This window comes from Micrasema longulum, unplaced genomic scaffold (genome assembly GCF_059751315.1).
Source record: "Micrasema longulum isolate JH-2025_06_02 unplaced genomic scaffold, ASM5975131v1 h1tg000597l, whole genome shotgun sequence".
Lineage (NCBI taxonomy): Eukaryota > Metazoa > Arthropoda > Insecta > Trichoptera > Brachycentridae > Micrasema > Micrasema longulum.
Genome location: NW_028277793.1, coordinates 823,408 through 838,429, shown reverse-complemented (window position 1 = coordinate 838,429; position 15,022 = coordinate 823,408). Strand labels below are relative to the sequence as shown.

The window sequence follows — 15,022 nt, the reverse complement described above, 5'->3', positions numbered from 1 at the left end:
CAACCTTTGTTTGTATTGGGAAAAAACGCGGCGATATTTAAAAATATTTCAATAAGAATTTAAATATAACCTTCCAGTATACGTTCTTTTGTTTTCTATTTAAGAATTTCTTAAAAATAATGCGTTATGATAATCATAACCTTTTAGTTCATGTTGGTCAATTCGAAGAACCAATATTTTACATCCACCTTGCCAGGAATCGAACTTAGGACCGCAAGTATAGTAGCCGTACGCGCCATCCACTCCCTTCCCAGATAGCAGTGAAACTTGGTACTAACTTGATTTAAGATTGATGGAAGGTTGAAAAGGATAATTTGACGCGACAAGTTTTTATCAAAAGTTGCTGGAATATTGTTATGACAAATTTGAAGAGACAAGTTTTGACAAAACTTGCTGGAATGTTGTTATATCAAGAATGGAATTTCAGAATCCGAAAGTCATATAGTGATGATCAACACATTGCCATATACATAAAAATATGGAGATAATTCCTTTTTTTATTTTTTTTTATTTAAATTGTTATATTTAATCCCAGGACTTTTCTACAAGACCGATTTTTTTTGGCACCACAACAGGCTGTGAGGCCCAATTACAGTGTTGAATATCAGCACGGTACGCCCAGCCTTAAGAAAATCACATTTAATTTTTGTGTTTTCACCAGGAATCGAACCCAGAACCTTCCATGTGTGAGCCAAATGTCTTAACCACTACACCACGAAGGCCGCTGAATTAAATTAGTGCATGACAAATATCCAAAAAAGTGGTTAATTCCAACAAACATTCAGATTAGAAATATTATCAAAGTCATAGAAAAATGATATATTTCGCCGTTTTTGTCCGTGGGTTACATGTCATTTATAATGCGCGGTTCTTTAATTACGCATTTATCATTGGACGTTTTTCCGGTGATTTTAAAACTTTTAATACTGTCGAAGTGTTAATACTCAGTTTAAAGGATAAACTATTGATATGCCACTGAGGAAAAAACATTAAAAATGAGTTTTTGTTGCACTGTCACTCGACAAAACCGTCTTGTCAAGAGCTCTTTAAAAGTAAGTATGATATTAATATCTCATCCACTGCATAATGCTTGCAATAGTTTAAACTAATTAATTATTAAATATCACAAACATTATACTATTATTGAATTGAATTGAATTGATTGAATTATGTTTTACTTACAGAACGAAAAGGCTGTTGATAATATATCGATATAATAAACCAATACTTTAACCCGAGAGGCTCTTATACTTCACAAAAGTTAACAGATGGAAGAGTTGAGGAAATGAAGATGTTTAAACATAGGCAGAACGCTTAATGTTACACAGTTTGTAAAGTGGCCACTTCAACCAGCCAATGACAGTACCTAAGCCCAGTAAATACCTAGACTTCCATATTTCTTTCCCAAAATGTTTTACTTTTGTCAAACAAATTTCGATTTGAATATCAAATACTTTTTACTACGAGAAATCCCGCTAGTCGAAAAGCTAGTAAGTCATAAAACAGTTTTATTTATTTGTTTCAGAGTTGAGAGACAAAAGAATGCACCGGACTCTGAACTCCAGTCAATTGACATGAATTATTTGTTATCACATCATCTGGCATCACATCATCTGACTTTCTTGGCAAAAATAGCCCGTAATTTTTATTATTTATTCAAAATAAATATACTGAGTGATAATAACAAGATATTTTATTTAATATTAAAATTTTTAAGAAGCCTCGTTTTTTTTTTTGGTTTGTGTTTTTTTGTTTTTTCTTGTTTTTTTGTTTTTTTTATTTATTTTTTTTGTTTTTTTTAATCATTTTTTTTTGTTTGTTTTTTTTGCTAAATAAATCCAAACTTGCATGATATTTGTTTTTTTTTGTAAAAAACAAACATCATGCAAGTTTTTTGGATGGTAATTAGGAAGTTTGCTTTAAACTTGCCTCAAGTTTACAGAGTTGCAATCTCAAATTTGGGTCAAACTTGAACTCTTGATACTTCAAACTTGATACAAGTTTGAGGCAAGTTTAAATTGCTATCTGGGTTAGGAGGCGGATCATTTCTAAATTATTAATTATTGATTCCTTTTCTAATCTTCGAAGTTATAAATTAGTTTTAAACGTATTTAATATTATATACATTATAGTCTTAGTTTATTATAATTTAGTTTTATAAGAAATAATATACAGAACATAATGTTTTAGTTTTCAATATGACGAAGTATTCATAAGTTAGTGTTGATAAGAGCCAGCGAATCAAAGTGATAAGTGAGAGGGAGAAGGAGAGAGATCCTTACTTGGGAGTTATAAAACCACCCCGGAAAGTCAAAACAAGATAGCCGGTTGAGAGTCAGGAAGGACAGTCGGTCGAGAGTTGGGAAGAAGAGTCGGGACGGAGTCGTAATGCAGCCGAAGCGCTGTCGGGAAAATGAGTCTGGCCTGACCATGGCCGACCAGTCTTCCAGCTGTTTGTCGTCGTCACCAACGCCACGGGACTGAATCCCGAGAGCCGCCAAAGCTTTATCCATGGCAGATCTCCGACAGGACATCGCCCAGTTTGTGATCATCCGAGCACAGCATTCGGACCACCATCTGCCATCTCTTCACATAAGTGAAACCACCGGTAACATTGTGTAAATATTAAGATATAGGTAGGTAAGTGAAGAGTGACAATTAGGGGAGACCGGGGACAGTTGAAACAATTTGACTTTAACTGCATGTAGTCGATTATCATCAGTATTTAAAGATAACATGTTTATACCACTTGAAGGATTATACATCTGGTTCCTTAACAAAATTTACTCAGTGGCTATATCTCCATAAGTTAAGCTAGAGTAACCACATTAAGAAGATGGGAAAGTTCGTTTCAATTGACCCCACACTATTAAATAATTGTTAACTAACCGTTAACATATGATAAAATCTACACAGTCCAAATGTGATACTAACCCGGAATTGAATATAATGGAAGTAATAAGAAGTATTCAGTCTCATACAAAAGTGATTCTTTCAACCATAACAATGTTTCAACCAGCACAACGTCCAAGTGAATATATACATAAAAAAAGGATTTTCAACAAAAACAATATTTATAAAATTTTAAATCCCTAATGTTGAAACCATTTTTTTTAAAATTCGGTTCTTCGGTTTCTCTAATTATGTTTTTTTTTTTCCGGAGTATTAGTATAAATAGTCGATTTCATTTTTTTAGTTCTTCTTGCATTCGTTTTCCTAGGTGGCGTTTTGGAGAATGGTCTTATGCATTCAGGCAATAATTTATTTATTAAAGGCACGTTGATATTGTGATTATTGGCGTCGGAAATCTCCAGACAAAGATTTGAGAGAAAATACTGTAGGTTCTGCAGTAGAAATGGGCTGTAGAGATTCTTAACCTTTTGAGATTCTTTGAGTACACAGCGTTACTGTTGGCAGCACAATCACGGATTTTGCCAAAGTAGACCCAACTGCTACTGCCAGAGAACTTGGCTGCAAAGTCTTTGAATCTTGTGCCACTATTTCATCGTCACCACTTCAAAAAGCACTTGGATTTGGTCTGTCTGTGACATACAAAGATGCGAAATTCGACTCCTTGAATATATTTATATCAAATGGATATATTCCCGAACATCTGATCCCGGCTTTTCTCTATTATTTCTTATTTACTCTAATGTTTTTATTTAAATTATTATCTCAAATTGCACTATTAGAAATACTGGGGGACGTTTGAAACACCGGGACAATTGAAACGTTTCAATCGTTCCCAGGCAAGTTGTTTCAAACCATCATTTCAGTCCATGCGACGTTATCTACTTTAAGGTCAAAAATATGTATTTTAAATCAGAAATTATGAGATTCAAATGTATTAGAAATACTATTTAATAACTAAATAAAGCAATACAACAAACATTTAAATCAAAACACAACCGACAAGGTTAATTTGGAAAATTAGAAGCTAATAAATAAACACATTTGAGCGCAAAATTCAATTAATCCTCCTAGACACGACTGTATTTGTACTGTACAAGTCACAGTTTGGACTTTATTCCACGATCCTGAAGCATCCGATTGATCATATATGATACTACCTCTCGTGTGAGTTCTTTATTACCTATCACCGATGGGATGTCGCATAGATCTTCACCCAGGCTTCTGCATCGCGCCTTTAGCTGTTGTCTTTGAAAACTGAAAAAGGGGCAATACATCAACAGGTGAGGGACATCTTGAGGAGTTTCATCGTCGCATGGGCAGCTGTTGATCTCAGAGAGCTTGAAGTGATGCAGGTAGCTCATGAACCCACCATGACCCGTAATCATCTGGGTGAGCTCGTAGCCAGCATTCTGCATTTTTCTGAAATCATAGGCATGAAAAATGGTAGGGAAAAGTATTTTAGTTACACTTCTAGTTCTCTCACTCAAATAAGGATCGTTCCAGAGTTGAAGGGTCCTGCTTCTTATTTTCCTTTTGGCAAAACTGAGCGAAAAATTGGTGAAATCGGGGGCTGTTTTCTTAAGCGTAGCCTCCCGAGCCTTTTCGTCAGCCTTTTCGTTGCCAAGGATTCCGCAGTGTCCTCGTATCGTCCTGGTGTCTGCATCGTAGCTTCTGGATGACTGTTCTTATGTCCATTACAATAGGGTTAACCAATTTCGGTTAATTATTGCATGGACTCCAGATTTGCAATCGTTATTTTCTTCCATCTGTTTGTTGGCTTTTTCAAAACATTATATCAGGGCTTCTCTGATCGAAATGGTTCCGCCTGAAACACGAAGCAGAAATCGCCGAGTTTCAACTTTCTCGATGGTAGCTTTCTGACGCCATCATAAGGTACAAAAGCTGCACCCACTTTGCCGTCCAAGAGACTACCATCTGTGTAGATCCTCAACTTTTCCTGTGCCGTCCAAGGCAGAACCTGATCATCGTAACCGTGATCTATCGGATAGGGCTCCGCCGGATGAGGAAGTGAGAAATAGTCTCCCACTCCCTGGTAAAATCTGTCCTGCGGCAAGTCTTGCAAGGTGAGGCTTCTCTTCACCTCATATGCTTCTGCAAGTTCCCTGCGGGGGCGAAGGAGCCTATGAAGCAAGTGAGGCTGAGTCTCACTAAGAAATCATTGCTCTTCACCAGTACCTAATATGTATTTTAATTCGCATTATATCAACACTTATATAATGCGAATTAAAATAAAGAATTTTTATAAATAAAACAATTATTTTATTGGTTGGTTTGAAGAAATTGCCATCTGGCAATAAGCCCGCCAATGTACAAATAACATCATGTACAAAAAGTTAAATAAATAAATATAAAAAAACTAGCAACCAATATAAAAATGCCTACAAACATGGTCCGTACTGCGTCATTTACTGTAGGTTTACGCATAGTATACTTAAAGTGTGTTTAAAAATGTGCTAAGTACCGCAAAGTAAAAACATAATTATTTTAATTAATGCTATGGTCGAGTTTTGCTTGAAAATAACGAACATCGGATAAAATAACACGAAATACGTAATTACAGTTTTTGAAACGAGCTAAATACATCTTTACTGCTACTTCATAAGGCTTAATTTCGAATACGCGAGATGACACATACGTAAACATGAGGTCGACTGACCCGATGTTTCCGAGAGCTGGACTATTATATCCGTATGCAGAGACAAAACTTAAGTTGAGGAAAGTACATTCTATTGTCGTCACTTCCGGGTTATTCTTTGCATATGAGATTAGAATGTACTTTCTTCACGTTGAGTTTTGTCTCTGTATACGGATATTAGTATAATTATTACTAAATGACGTCAAATTTGTCATAGTGTGAGTAAGTTTTGCAAGTCACACATTTAAACAAGAAAATTCGAACTGAAGACAAATATTTTTGCGCCTCACGTCTATAGGTATCCCGTGGCATTGCACCGTGTAGGGAATAGCACCGGACAACAATCAGTCGCGACAGTCGCTAGCCCTTGAACGTCCCATGCTTCTAATAAATCTCGACAAAAACTCGCTTTGTTTATAAATATTTTGAACAGGAATTGGTAGGTCGTATCAGTTTTCATAAAATCATTTACCGCCGGGTAACTCAAGAATGGTAAAGAATGGTAAAACAAGTGTATATGGCGAAAATGAACGGTAACGTGAGACGAGAATGACCAAGGAAGACGTGACATGATCAGATAAATCAAAATCTTAAGTCTGGTAATGTCAAAAGCAGACAGAACCGAAGGGAACGTATGACAAGATGTATGAATGCGAAAGAAGCTAGGAATGTATGCCAGGATAGACGTGTGTGGCGGTCCATTATTTCTGCCTACCCCTTCGGAGAAATGGCGTGATGGTAGTAGTAGTAGCTGGGTAACTCAAAGTTTAAAGCTTAAATGTAACAATTTGCCCCAATTTATAGTCATTACTTGGTTAGTTTTATTTATACTCACGGTTGTCAAAATCCAATAAAAAAAATATTTACATAAATTTTAGCTGTCAATTGACGCAAATTGACGTTTAGCGCGGGTCGTCGTACTTAATAATTTTAAACATTTTCATTATTTCTCCGAATCTGTTATTTTCATTAGTTAAAATTTTAGTTTTATAAAAATTGATCTACTTTTGAACAATTTTGGCAATGAATTCATGTGCAGTGGCAGCCGCTGCTAAGGACAATGACGGTGATGATAGATGGATCAGCATAGTAAGACCGCTGTGGTATTATTTCTTAGAACGTTTTTTTATTTGCCGTGCTATTAAATATTAATATCGAACCAACTTATTTTTAGCATAATCGGTTTCTCTCGGACGCACGAGATAAAGATCCTGAAGTGCTTTTTTTGGGAGATTCAATACTGCAGTTCCTAGAGCATACGGAAATATGGAATCAATGGTTCGCACCATTACATTCTTTAAACTTTAGCATTCACAGCGATCAAACTCAAAATGTTCTTTGGAGAATCGTTAATGGAGAGTTGGATAATGTCCATCCAAAGGTACTTACATATTTTATGTACTTAATTGATTTTATAATGACTAACAAATAACTTAACAATGAATGCATCCTTAATTACGAAAATTTATCGTAGTATGGGTAATTCTTTCACATTTATTAGTTGTATAATCGCAGCATATGTATTTAGTAATGTAAAGCTAGACGAAATCATTCTGATACTTGGAGATTTCCTAGATTTTAATCTGACTCTATCCTAGTTTATTATTCCAAAATATGGCTGCCCAAATGATGCACTTGCTCTGGCTTTACAGATCTGATATATCATCTCTAATTCCAGGTTATTGTGCTCCATGTTGGCACAAATAATATTGATTTTTCCGCAACCGAAATCGTTGAAGGTGTAATGGAAATAGTGCAAACAATTAGGCAAAAACACCCAAATGTCTATATTATCATTCCTGTAAGTATATTTTTCTTCATCTGTTTGTAGACGTTACTGAGTTAGTAGATTCTTAATTATCCGTACTCGCATTTACCCTTCAAATCCAAGTGACTATTCATTTCAACTGTAATGGTAAAACACTTGAAAAATGATTAGTAATTAAATTAAATTAATAATCTAGCAATTTTTATAAACTTCATAGGGTCTAAAATCTCGAATTATATATAAAAAACTAAAAATACTATTGCTTAGTTGCAGTTTGTTATTGGATATTATAATATTATTCAGTGTTATCACATAAATTTAAAGGAATTAACCATAATAGAAATTTCACAATTCTTGTCTTACTCGGTTTTGACTAATGGGGATAGCAAAACAAGAATTTTCAATTTATGATTGTGTTATTTTAATTTATATTCATATATGTAAAAGTAGTGTCTGCTAATATTTTTAAACTGATTGGGTTTAGGGATTATTATATTCTCTCTAAATTTATTTTTAGCCCTATAAAATTTTAATGAATTTATTATTTTTAGAGTTTGCTTCCTAGAGGACAACATCCGAATAAACTTAGAGATAAGAATAATAAAGTGAATGAACATTTAAAAGAAAGGGTTTCAAGCATGTATAGAGTGGAAGTTGTATCCATTGACAAAGGATTTGTCCAACCGGATGGCACCATTAGTCATTACGACATGCATGATTATTTACTTCTAACTAATGCCGGATGTCGAAAAGCATTTGAGCCTCTTTATGAAATACTTACCCAAATTTTATCCGAAGGAGAAATTGAAAAAGATCTTACTCCATCGGAATGAGTAAATAATATAAAATTATTGAAGTAATTTGTTAATTTATTTTAAACGTAAGATATTGAATATTTTGGTTTCTTTTGGAAGATTCATAAAAATCTATGTAAAAATCGTAAAACTCATTCCACTCGCATTAAAAACTATTGTTCAAACACTTGTAGAAGTTAGTTTCCGTTATTTTTTTGTTTAAAAGTCTCACTTTGTACTTGTATATTTCAAAATTGTATCCTTATTTCTGTTTATAGAGATTCAATTTTTAACAGGTTAGGTATGCTGAATTTGTGCCGCTCTTAGCTAAATAGCAAACATAAATACTCAAAAAGTTATTTACTAAAAATTCAATCAAATTAATTTTATTCTGTTATGTTTGAAATTGATGAGGACAATTTAGAGATAGTTTTAGATATAGGTGCCTGCTTTTTGTATAAGTCTTGCATGGATTTTAGATTTTTTAAAGATATGTTTTAGCCATGTAGACATGGGTAGGCATATTATAAAAAAGAGCAAAAATAGATTTCTGGAAATGTAAAAGAAATAAAATCATTCGATAATGTGCTATATATTTTGTTTAGTGTCATTATGATACTAAAAATTTGGTTTAACGATTTAATTTATATGCTAGATACCTATACATATTGTGAAAAATGGTTTTCAATCGAGAATTAAGAGTTCTTTAAGTATTTTGCTATTCATTCCAATACCATATAGGATATAAGTAATCCCTGTAACATTTTTTACACAATTGTTTTACATACCTTAACTTTATACTTACACATTATTATAGTTGTGAACCTGTTTTTTTGTAATTCCAAGTATTGTTCCTTATATGGTTTAAAGTTTAATTAGCTACAATTTAATAAAATACATCATTTCAATAATTTATTACGATATTTAAGTGGAGCAAAATGAATTATTATTGTATGCCTGCCTTTGTTAAAATATTAATAAATCATTTAAGTGTGCAAAAAATATTTATGAGGCACTAAAAAGTTAAATAACCTTCTAAAAAATTACCTATGCAGTTGACCCTCTAAAGTTAATTGGGTCTATAAATCACAAAGCTAGATTGAAAAATTGTTTTTAAATATGTGTTTAGGATTTCAACTTATTGTGTTGCAAGTTATTGCAGTTGATGCCAGCAACCAAATGCTTACACCATGTGAATTACTTATTTGATTCGCTGTCGCAATTGAAATAAATTAAAAGGGCTCTGCTTCTTACCAATTTTTCCAAATCTTACTGACTAACCAAAAAAATGTTTCTTACCTCCTTAAGTACCAAAAGTTTTATTTTACCACTATGATTTTTGATTTACCTTTCAAAGTGGTAACTTTCTTTTCACCAAGCAGCTAGAAAAATAAATAACTTGTAATTTTTTTCACCCCAATGCAACTAATAGTTTACCTTATAATTTAGTAAGACTATAATTCTTCGTGAATAAGTAATCTTACCAAGTGTATCGACAAGTATTTAATTTTGATTAAAAAAATAGTTTTAATAAAATTTTATACTATGTATATTAAAATCAAAATTAAACACAATTAAAGCACTACAGGGTATTAAAAGTATTTTGTAACAAAATAAGTTATATCTCCTACCTCACCGAATTAAATTAATATCATTTCTCCTAATATGCACTCTCTAATCTTAGTAAAATAATTTACTTTTAACAAAATCTTTGCTGATTTGTTTTAGTTTAATTTGAGGTGGGTTTAAATCTTAGGCCCAAGGCTACTTTATATGCAAATAAACATCTCCTTTATATACATTTGATCATGAATGACTGTTTAAAACATTCTTTTTAAGACTTTGTTAGTGACAAAATTTTTCACAAATAAAAATTTGTAATGAAGGTTAACAGTTTCAAAAGATTCTTACGTCAACTTATTGAAGTTAAATCAGACTGCATTCAGTGACCGGGTGAATAGATTCAGCTTAACAAGATAAAATAGTGTTTAAAATAATACTAATGAACGGATGCAGATCCAATGAGTAAGAGTGAGGGTGCATATTTTGTCTTTAACAAGCAGCTTAGGTTTAGTGGTTCCAAATTGTTCTTATTGGGCAATTTGCACCTATTAAAAAAAAAGTTTTTATGTTTTTTTATTGGTTTAGAACTAAATTTATTGGTCCATTTTGATATATGTACATTCCTCTTTACATGCAAAATATACTGTTTAGTTATTTGTCTTATATGGATATATTATATTGAATTTGGCGGTAAATGTATTAGTTTTTATTCCATGACTTGAAAGTGCATACTTTTTTTTTAAAAAAGGGTTTGGTGAATATGAACTGAGACATGTGTATTATAAAAAATATCAAAATAAAACAACCATTATTATTTTATTAAAATGTATTTTGTGATATAATGCAACAGAAGTGTGAATGCTGATATGGCATTATTTATTATTTAGGGGCTATTATTTGTGGTTTATGGGTCAATTAATTAAAATCGATTATTGTAATCTTTAAAGATTTTGGTATTTTCAAATAATATTTTTTACTTAAATAACTAAGCATGTAATACTTAACTCATTTTACGTCGTAATATATTATGTTTATTTCATTGTGTTCTGTTTGTACAATTAAAAAAAACAATCTATCTTAATTTTTAGATATAATGCAAATATGCTTAAGACAATTTGGAAATATGCAATGGCTGTTAGAAATTAAATTAGCATTTGTGATATTTGAATAAACATTATTTGTATTGAATAGCATTGCTTTTTCACATGGTGAATCTCAGAAGACTGTTGATTTGAAATGTGATGTTTTTTTCAAATTGTTGTCGGAATGCTGGGAATGTAATTTTGGAGTTTTGTAAAATTTTGATGCTGCTTGGATACATGTTTATTGTGTGCCTGGTAAATCACCAAAGACAAGAAAAATAAAGCTCAATTTATACAGTGTGTTTTATTTATCATCATTTATGTGTATAACCAAAATAAGGTATGGAATTGGTATCACTTAGAAGTGGTCTGTGTATACGGAGTTTAAAAAAAAGGATTACAGTAAGTGTGAATGCCAACTGAATAATGTAAAAAATAAAAATGTGTTCTCAGTGTCCCAAAAATAGTTAAATTCTCCAGAAATAATTGCAGCTTTGCGTTAAAGGTCGTCAGCTTAAATGTTTTTTTTTTCAATCTCCTCAGCTTGATTAAGGTAGAATGTAATAATTTGAGATCCTAAAAGTACCTAATAACTTTAATATATTATTTTTTCACACATTTATTTCATTTTTATTCCATAACATTAAGGAGAATCGTATATATAAAGGATTATGAAAAAACTCGATATCTAAGTTTGCTACAAAAAACTTTAAAGTTAAATTAAAAATGATTGCGTTTTTGTCAAAATGATTTTTTTTTGTCATGCAACCCATTTTGACAAAAACGCAATAATATTATTTTTAACGTCTTTTTTTGGTGCAACTGCCCCCTAGTCTTAGTAAATAATGTAAAGGATACCAGTTATAAAGGTGTATGTAAATTTTTATGTGTTTTGAACTAATAATAGTATCTGACGGCAGTTCCCATGATCTGCATTTCTGTTGAATGAAATTTGACATACAGGCTCTACTTTCCAAGATAATTGAACAAGAAAAAATGCATACCGGCGATAAGAGTGATGTCAGTTAAATACTGGAAATGAAGCGATAATTAAATATCAATGAAAACCATTTGAGATTAAACATTATAGTCTATTTACATTAAGCAGGTTCCTTTATATTTATAAGTGTATGTCTAAGAGATTTGAAAATTTAAAAACTATATATCTCAAAATTGATTTTATTGACACTTATCCTTTATACCCTGTGCCCTTCGGTAGGAATAGTGTCAGATCAAGTCGAATAATAGCATCCGACATACGCTATTTTATTTAGCAGTTTAAAGAAATGAAAAAAAGTGCTTCTCAATTCAGCGTATAGAAAGCTATTACTAATTCGCAGTACTGGATAATACTGCTTTTTTTTATTGTACAGTATTGCTATATTAGCATTACATACGCTAGGCGGTCTAGGTTCGTTCGAGACGATCTCATTCGTCGGAAGTAGTTACAGGGTTACAGGAACCATACAGGTAATGTAATCACTGACAAAAACTCATATCGTCTTACGTTTTACTGTCAATTTTAGTTGATTTACATTCGTGTTTAGTTTTTACGTGAATTTTTTCACGTTTATAGTACATGCACTTAATATTAATTCAAATTAGCAGTTCATTTAGTAATATTAGAAAAATAATTAGGCGATGGAATTTAGCATGCTACGCTATTTCGATTAGCATGATATTGAAAACTAGGTTTGGCTTGGCGCGTTGCCGGTTGGTGGCTTGGTGGCTGTTTGACGTTTGACGCTTCTCTTTTCGCTTCTTAACTTTCATAAAAAAATTGCGGCTTAAAATGTCCGACGTAGAGGAAACAGAATTAACGGTCGAACAAAAGCATAGAAAAGAAAAAAAAGATCTTCAAGCAAAAATACAAGCTCTTAAAAAAGTATCTGCCAAGAGTGATAAAAAGAAAAAAAAAGAAATCCAAGAAGACATTTTAAGGTTAGAAACAGATCTGGAAAGCAGACATTTACAGGAATTAAATATTTCAAAACAAGAACCTTTTACAATAACCGAAGATAAAAGTTTCCTAGATAATGTCACACCAAGGATATCCAAGGCACAAAAAAGGAGAGACAAAAAAGCTGCGGAAGACAAAATTAGAGAAAATATGATTTTAGAACAGGAAATTTTGAATATAAACGGTCCAAGGAATATTGAAACCCAAACAATTAAGAAAATTCTTACGGAGAGGGGTTTAACTTTACATATTATACCATCGAATGGTGACTGTTTATACGGTGCAGTAGCTCATCAGCTGTTAGTCACAAATAGACAATCAACTCCCATTGCAGGTTTACGGAAACTTACTGCCGAGTATGTAAGGAAATACAAAGAAAACTTCATCCCCTTTCTGTCAGATTTAGAAACAGGTGATATGTTGACTGATCAGCAGTTTGAGGAATATTGTGATAATATTGCCAATACTACAACATGGGGAGGGCAGGTAGAACTGCAGGCATTGTCTGAGCTTCTTAAATGCAGAATTCAAATTATACAATCAACATTGCCTTCAATCATTACTCAAGGAGAACATTTTGAAGGCTCTCCTTTAGTAATTACTTATCATCGGCACATGTATGGACTAGGGGAACATTATAATTCCACGATAGTCAGAAATAATGAAAATAAAACCGATGATGTAACCGAATCATCATAATATATCATCAGTAAACATTGTGAATTTTTTATTTTAGCTAACATGTCTGTTCAAACCGGTAAATTGGAAGCACCTTTAAAAATAAAATTATCATCAAAAATATTGATTCTAACCTACTGTGCAATTGTGGTCTGTCTAATTCACCCTTTTTATAAAACACGGATAACATGACTGCTAATTTTTTTGTAAACAAGGTATTGTATTTTGTACAACCATAATTTTTTAAAAGGTTTAGTTTTTATTAATGATACTAGAGATAACACTCATTGTTTAAACCATGGTCGGCCCATCGGCCCCAACTGATGTATGAAATTCCACAGAGCTGATCATCAGCTTCAATGTTTTCATACAAGCTTTTGAACAAGCCGTTGTTTTTTTGGTAACTGAGAATTTTAATAAAAATATTTTGAGTTTGTCAAAATGGGTTGGACTGGATTTCACCCCCTAGGTTATTAAGGTTATTAAGATGAAAAAATTACAACAGAGATGGAGGAAATATGGAAGTCTAAGCATTTACAGGGCTTATGACCTATCACTTCTGGCCACTTAAGCCAGTCAATGACAGGTCATAAGCTCTGTAAATGCCTAGACTTCCACATCCTTCTCTAAGATGTTCTCCATCTCTGCTGTAGTTTAGCGAATTTCAAGGTTATTTCAATGTAATGTAACTAAGATAAAATAAAGTGTTCACTGTTGATTCTCGTTAAAAAATTGCTTAAGATTTTAGCTCATTCTATGCAAAATAGACTGAAAATAAAATCAGCGAATTTCTCAATTTTTAATATCGGTAGATTAAACAATTGGTACTATTGTATTAACAATTATTTAAATAATCCTAGTTGGAAGTCCATCTTGTGAATGTGGTCTCTAATTCAGTTCACACATTTTTTAGTTGACCAATAAAAGGAATACATAATGCGTGTTCTTTCTTAATAGAATGTTCCATTCCTATAAATGCAACTCATTACTTTCCACCCTTAATCCTGAAATAATCCACCGCTGAAAATTTAATTTTTAAATGAAGTCGACGGATCCTTCTCAAATCATTATTTACTATATTTAAAAAATATGTGTTTTGTGTCTTCGTATTTTTTTGTTGGATTTTTGAAATAAATAATAAATATAGATTATATAAGAGTTGCAATATTATTGACCTTGTTTTTCATATACATTTTTATATTTTACAAGTGGATTTTGTTTCCTGGCTCTATTTTTATAGTACTTGAAAGGCAAGGAAATTGCAACTTGGACCTTCGTAGGGAATTCCCCTCGAAAAGATAACTACAGAAAACTTATTTTTCTTAGACACATCTTTATTCCTTGTTACCCTTGTATTTTCTGCAATATTCCACCTTTTTATTTGTATATTTTGTGGCATGGAATAATTCATACTAAGATAGAGTGTCTAAATAAATCCAAATAATAAATTTTGATTATAAATATTAATCATACAAAAATAAATTTATTCTGAATCTATCTAGTTAAATTATTAGGCAATGACCATTCTGCCTGTGTTTTAACATCTATGTTCCTTAAATTCTTTCATCTCTTGATCTTTGTGATGTTAAGAGCTGAAACCTTTATTGA

At 32.2% G+C, this 15,022-nt stretch overlaps 2 protein-coding genes and 1 long non-coding RNA gene across 3 annotated transcripts; all 3 read left to right on the top strand.

Moving 5' to 3' along the window:
- Positions 1–91: 91 nt before the first annotated feature.
- On the top strand, positions 92–1,664 carry LOC148280284 (uncharacterized). The gene is made up of 3 exons (XR_015822654.1): positions 92–1,052; positions 1,185–1,375; positions 1,526–1,664. It is a non-coding gene; the product is annotated as an uncharacterized LOC148280284 (long non-coding RNA).
- A 4,797-nt stretch (positions 1,665–6,461) lies between these two features.
- Positions 6,462–8,967, top strand: LOC148280283 (platelet-activating factor acetylhydrolase IB subunit beta homolog). Its single transcript, XM_088228638.1, has 4 exons — positions 6,462–6,658; positions 6,744–6,950; positions 7,248–7,370; positions 7,889–8,967. Exons 1-4 carry the CDS (start codon positions 6,593–6,595, stop codon positions 8,168–8,170), a joined length of 678 nt encoding a protein of 225 aa, XP_088084764.1. The 5' UTR covers positions 6,462–6,592; the 3' UTR covers positions 8,171–8,967.
- Positions 8,968–10,773: 1,806 nt separating this feature from the next.
- On the top strand, positions 10,774–13,452 carry LOC148280282 (deubiquitinase OTUD6B). Its single transcript, XM_088228637.1, has one exon. The coding sequence runs from the start codon at positions 12,569–12,571 to the stop codon at positions 13,433–13,435; it is 867 nt and encodes a 288-aa protein (XP_088084763.1). The 5' UTR covers positions 10,774–12,568; the 3' UTR covers positions 13,436–13,452.
- Positions 13,453–15,022: the final 1,570 nt, after the last annotated feature.

Excerpts from the sequence above, each read along its gene's own strand:
- LOC148280282 (XM_088228637.1), top strand. The coding sequence starts at position 12,569 with ATGTCCGACGTAGAGGAAACAGAATTAACGGTCGAACAAAAGCATAGA.
- LOC148280283 (XM_088228638.1), top strand. The coding sequence starts at position 6,593 with ATGAATTCATGTGCAGTGGCAGCCGCTGCTAAGGACAATGACGGTGAT. Across the intron at positions 6,659-6,743 it reads ATGATAGATGGATCAGCATA|CATAATCGGTTTCTCTCGGA; the intron begins GTAAGACCGCTG and ends ACTTATTTTTAG. Across the intron at positions 7,371-7,888 it reads ATGTCTATATTATCATTCCT|AGTTTGCTTCCTAGAGGACA; the intron begins GTAAGTATATTT and ends TATTATTTTTAG.